The sequence below is a fragment of the Pristiophorus japonicus genome, chromosome 3 (assembly GCF_044704955.1).
Source record: "Pristiophorus japonicus isolate sPriJap1 chromosome 3, sPriJap1.hap1, whole genome shotgun sequence".
Classification (NCBI taxonomy): domain Eukaryota; kingdom Metazoa; phylum Chordata; class Chondrichthyes; family Pristiophoridae; genus Pristiophorus; species Pristiophorus japonicus.
The window spans coordinates 173,375,312-173,381,519 of record NC_091979.1 but is presented as its reverse complement, the minus strand read 5'-3'; the positions used below and the strand labels follow the sequence as shown (position 1 = coordinate 173,381,519).

General features: G+C 41.4%; 1 protein-coding gene across 1 annotated transcript; it reads right to left on the bottom strand.

Moving 5' to 3' along the window:
* Positions 1-1,365: 1,365 nt before the first annotated feature.
* Positions 1,366-5,732, bottom strand: LOC139259405 (secreted phosphoprotein 24-like). Its single transcript, XM_070874870.1, has 8 exons — positions 5,639-5,732; positions 5,393-5,496; positions 5,085-5,213; positions 4,792-4,923; positions 4,636-4,680; positions 4,146-4,190; positions 1,721-1,900; positions 1,366-1,598 (listed from the first exon to the last, which is right to left on the bottom strand). The coding sequence occupies exons 1-8, from the start codon at positions 5,688-5,690 to the stop codon at positions 1,566-1,568; spliced, it is 720 nt and encodes a 239-aa protein (XP_070730971.1). The 5' UTR covers positions 5,691-5,732; the 3' UTR covers positions 1,366-1,565.
* Between the last annotated feature and the right edge of the window lie 476 nt (positions 5,733-6,208).

The following is a 6,208-nucleotide window of genomic DNA, read 5'->3' as shown; positions in this document are numbered from 1 at the left end:
CCTCGTATACAATCTGTCAAGAACTGCCAGATTCCTGATGGTTGTTAACGCTGCTGAAACACTTTTAGTGGCTGCACTCTCAGGCATGCTTTACGTAGGGCGATAATAGAAGCGGTGAAATTCCAAATGGATCAGCGGGCATCAGCACAGCGTTGCACGTCGATTCATATCACGCAAATGGCATAAAGCTACATGTAATTGGCCACTACAGTAACTCACAGTTCCAATCATCACTGGCCTTAATGTCGCAACCTCCTTTCAAAAAAATGGCCAATTCATTCACCTGTTTGTGATTTCTGTTTTTAAAAGAATCCCACAAAATAATACTTGGTTGTGATTTCAGATGAAGATGCACTCAACAGAGAATGAACCAAATTTGTTATCAGGAAAAAATGCATTTTATTGATCATTTAATGAAAATGAATCAAAATGATCACAAAACAAAATGTATGTGTTGGAAGTAGATTACAGCAGGTGCAAAACAGGCTGAACAATCATCGTGTACACCATTGCCCTCAGAATGAATTTGGCCGTTTGTTACCAAGGAACACATGAGCTCTTACTAAGGGCAGTAAGAATGGGCAGGACAAGTCATACTCTCGGCCAAGGAGCTCTAGATGATGAATACAGATCAAAGTGGATACCAGATGTGGAGATGCCTATGGCACCAACAACACCCTTCCTCCTACCCATTGAAGGAATAATGGTGGCAGGAGACAGAGCAGTGACTCTAAAGAGGTAAAATAAGGTGAGACAAAATTTGTCTGTTTATTCCCTTTTATATTCTTTCTGTACACCCTGATGGAGTGAAAGACAACTCCAGATTTGTACAGTTCCACGGAGTTTTCAAATAATGGTCACGTTGCTCAATATAAACAAGGAATTAAATTTTTAATGTTTTATTTTTCCAATTGTTTCCTACTCTTTCTCCATAAGCCTTCTTCAAAGGCGTCATCTGATCAGGTCAGTAACTATTTCGAGTTCGAGGGACCTTGCTTCCAATAAGAGAAGATTCAAGAATGTTAAGCATTTCTTCCACACAAGCTGGATTCCATTCTCACAAAACACTTCACTGAGTTGAAGGTGGATTTGAATATCAGGCAACCCAAAGACTCCAACCTCCACCTGGTGAAGTAGGGAGTCTTGATAAATTCCCACTTGCCCAGCTTCACACCCCAGATTTCAAGCAGCAAAGCCCCAGCGCGCCAGCAGCTACCAGTAGAATGAGGAAACTTGTCTAAAGTATCTGACAGGTTGGTTTGAGCGCGACGTCTGTCTCAACTCCCATCTGATCAGTGAAGTGAGAAACAACATTTGAAAGACATCAGGAAATATTCTCTTTATATTTTTAATTTGATCCACAAAATACAAAACAACAATACACACCAAAGGACAGAACATTTACAAACTATAGAATCTCCCAGTTACGTAAAATGTACACTCAGGAACGCCAGGTCCCCTTTATATATGAACAAGTAAAGTACAATTGATCACATCTTCTTTAATCTGAATGAGGTCTTCTTGTGTTCACACCAAGCTCAGCCTTTCAGAAGTTTCATTCATGGTTAGTGTCGGGCTCTTAAATCATCATTGTGTTCCTGGAGTGAACAGAATCAACAGAATTGTCATTTTCAGATGGACTGTGTTCTGTGTTTTATTGGTGTTCATAATCATGATCAAGAAATTAATTATCTGACACAAAATCCCAGTTTATACTTACATTTGAAGACTTCTCGAGTGATAATTCATTTGAATTTCTCTCGAGCGATAATTCGTTTGACTTGCTGTCGAGCGTTAATTCTTCAGACTTGCTCATGAGCGATAATTCATTTGACTTGTTCTCGAGCGATAATTCTTCAGACTTATTCTCGAGTGATAATTCATTTGACATGCTTTTCACCTGTATTTAAATATTAATGTTTACATCTTTAGCAAAGCGAGTGAATGGGACACCGTACACAATGACAACTTTTAGAATCAGCTGCAAATTAAAGGTTAACTCATATTAGATTATAAATGAGGAAGTGGCAACTCTTTAAATTTCAGAATTGAGATTCAATGGCTCAGTGTGGGAGTGGAGAAATCCTCACCAAACATCTCATGTTCTGAATGCAGCAATAATCAATACAGCCCTGGTACAGTGGTGCTGTGGGGACAATGATTAAACTAATGAATGATGAGATTATCAATCAATTGCTCTCTAATGTGTTGACTCCACCACAAAAAACAATCATTATTGTCTATTAGATGAGCTGAATATAAATGATATAAAAACAGAAAATGTTGGAAATACTCAGCAGATCAGGCAGCATCGGTGGAGAGAGAAACAGAGTTATCGTTGCAGGCCGATAACCTTTTGTCAGAACTGGAAAAAGTTAGAGATATAATAGATTTTAAGCAAGTGCAGGTGCACGCAAAGTATGGAGGGGAGGAAAGAATAATAGTGTAGGTCAGTGATAGGATGGAAGGCAGGCAAGATTAAAAGACTAAAGGGATGATGGTGCAAGGCAAATGGAGATGGTAATGGGACAAGTTAAGAAACAAAAGATGAGTCGAGATGAGGTGTAAATGGGAATACCAGAATCATCAACAGCTGCCAATGTGAAAAAATAGGGCAGAGGTTACGTTCTGAAATTGTTGAACTCGATGTTGAGTCCAGAGTCTGTAAAGTGCCTTATCAACAGATGAGGTGCTGATCCTCGAGCTTTCATTGAGCTTCCTTGGAACAGTGTAAGAGGCCGAGGACAAAGAGGTCATAGTGGGAGTGGAGCGGAGAATTAAAGTGACAGGCAACCAGAAGCTCGGGATCACACTTACAGACTGAACAGAGGTGTTCCGCAACATGGCCACCCAATCTGCGTTTGGTCTCCAGAATGTAGAGGAGACTGCATCGTGAGCAGCGAATACATATGCTAAATTGCAAGAAGTACAAGTAAATCGCTGTTTCACCTGGAAGGAGTGTTTGGGGCCCTGGACAATGGGAAGGGAGGATGTAAAAGGGCAGGTGTTGCTTGTCCTGTGCTTGCATCGGAAGGTGCCGTGGGAAGGGAAGGCAAAGTTGGAGGTGATTGAAGGCAATGTTGGACCAGGGTGTCGCAAAGGGAGTGGTCCCTTTGGAATGCTGAAAGGCGAGGGAAGGGAATAATGTGTTTGGTGGTGGGATAAAGCTAGAGGTGAGCGAAATTGTGGAGGATGATATGTTGAATGTGGAGCTGGTGGGGTGAAAGGTGAGGACAAGGGGAACCCTATCGTGGTTCTGGGATGGAGGGGAAGGGGTGGGAAATAGAACGTACACGATCGAGGGCCATGTCAACCATGGTAGAGGGGAATCCTCGTTTGTGGAAACAGGAACACCTATCAGAAATATTAACATCAAGGTGGCATTGTCAGAGCAGATGTGACAGTGACGAAGAAATATAAATGATGCTACGCTCATGCAGCCATCAGTTGTGTCTGTCCTGATACCATGGTTGTTGTCAGGGGAGAACGTTCTCTCTGATTCTAGAACATTCTAAAATTCAGGGCAGAACAAACTCATCCTCTTGGGGTCAATTCAACAATCCTCTGACATTGGTTGAAGAACATCCAATAGAAATTGAGCATCAGAATCCCCTCTCCCACTGTTTCATCAGAACATAAGAAATAGGGGCAGGAGTAGGTCATTTGGCCCCGCGAGTCTGCTCTGCCATTTAATAAGATCATGGCTGATCTGATCATGGACTCAGCTCCAGTTCCCTGCCCGCTCCCTATAATCCTTCACTCCTTTATCGCTCAAAAATCTGACTATCTCTGCCTTAAATATATAAAATGACCCAGCCTCCACAGCTCTCTGGGGCAGAGAATTCCACAGATTTACAACCCTCTGAGAGAAGAAATTCCTCCTCGTCTCAGATTTAAATGGACGGTCCCCTTATTCTGGGACTATGCCCCCTAATTTTAGTTTCCCCTATGAGTGAAAATATCCTCTCCGCAGCCACCTTGTTGAGCCCCCTCATTATCTTATATGTTTCAATTACATCACCTCACTGTCTTTGCACAATTAATTAAATACAAGCCTCAGACTCTATCTGACACAGCTGAATCCAGGTTTCAACAGTTTATTGTAGTTGATAATCAGCTGAGTAAAAGTCCCAGTTTATACTTACATTTGAAGACTCCTCGAGTGGTGATTCTTTTGACTTGCTGTTCACCTGAATTAAAAATTTAATATTTGTATGTTCAATACAGGGGATCAATGATACACTTCTAAAGAAAAGCTTTAAGTATTAAATTTTAAATGAGGAATTGGTAGCTTTGCACATTTCGGAGTTCTGATAGAGTGGAGAAACCCTAATCAGACGTGTTATATTCTGCAGTGCAGCAATAATCAATACTGACCTGGTACAGTGGGGCTGTGGGGCCAATGGTTAAACCAATGATGGGTGACACACCCCATCAATTGAGATTTATTGTATTGGAGTTAATTTAACAATCCTTGAGATAAACTACTCAGGAATCACACATCAGAATCCTCTCCCCCGTGCTTCGAACTAAAATATTAGTTTCTGACACAGTTGTACCTAAGATTTGATACTTTATTGGCGATAATTGTGATCAACAAGAAAATCGTCTGAAAAACTCCGAGTTTATACTCACATTTGACGACTCCTTGAGTGATGCCTCTATTGATTTGGTTTTGACCTGTATTAAAAAATATTTATAAGTTTAGCACAGGAGACCAATGAGACATTTTGTAAATTCCCTCAAGTGTTAGAAAGCCCATTGCCCTGAATTGTATAATTGTGAGGTTACCTCAATACTGTCTTCACTTGACTCTGATGAATCACTGCTGCTGTCAACTGTCTTCAAACCTCGACACTCCACATCGATATCAACAACCTTATCAGCAAAATATTCAACACGGCTTTTGCAAAAACCTTTTTGCTGTCAAAATAAAACACAAATCTTCTTCAATAATTATATGATAACAAGCTCAGCAATGACACGGGGAGTTTCTATGATATAACTCAGTACACACGGCCCTTTCTCTGATATAACTCAGTACACACGGGGGTTTCGATGCTACAATATAACTCAGGACTCACAGCAGTCTTTCTGGGGTGGAAGTGACAGCTGGGATCATCAAATTCCAGTCCAGAATTCTTGGAGCAGACGGTTTCTTTCACCAAGAATGTTAAATCCACGTTGTACGACAATTCGCCTGTGCGATAAATCTAATGAAAGGGAAACAGGTGATTAGTGTGTTACCGTATCCAGTGTTCTTACTCTGGTCAGATAAAGCTCAGAACAACACAGCTCTTTATTTTCTACAGATGCCTCCACTGGCACAGTCAGAATCATCACCAACAGGGACTTTAGACAGTGAAACACACTTAGACCAGGACACACTTACATCCTTCACTCTTCTCCTGGTTATACCACAGAGATTGGTGGTCTCGGTGATTTCGTTCAGCTTTATAACTGACTCTCTCAGAGCATCCTTAGGGCTTGGTACTCCTGCAGAGAGAAAAGGAAAGTTGTACAAAACACTCCAGCATTCTTCAGTGAATTCTTTTGAAACATTGGTAAACTATCGCTGACTGAAGCTCATTGCCAATAACTCGTTACTTTATGAGGAGCCGCTCTCTCCAGTACGTACCTGAGCAGTGGAGGATCTGCACTGCAGCAATGGTGAGGAGAAAGGAGTTCATTCTGCCTCTTGTGTGATCAGCTGGCTGGTTTCTAAGAGTAAAGTTGCTGCTTCTCTCTCTTGCTCTGCCTTTCTCTTGCAGCGTTCAGTCTTTATATACAGCACCTCCACCACATTCAAACACTGACTCATATTTGCTCAGTGTGGTGATCCTGGGCACGGAAATCTGCTGACAAGTGGGCTCAAATATGGGCAGAGCTTCCTCCAAATAGTGTCATCGTGTTTAGATTTGGTGGCAAAAGTGTGAGATCAAATATTATTCCTCAGAACATGGAATAATGAACTGATAGAGGAGAGGAAATGATCATCCCTAAACAAAATCACACTCAGTCCACTGGAATTAACTCCTGGAATTGTTCAGTTATGGGAATGGTGACATTATTTCAATCATTTCTTGCATCAAACATTATCTCCAGACTCTCTGCTGCAACCACTGACATCAGTGACCTGTTGCTGCATCCATGAGTTGATCGTGAAGCAGGATCTGGATGTTGTGCGCATCAATCTTATGCTCCCACT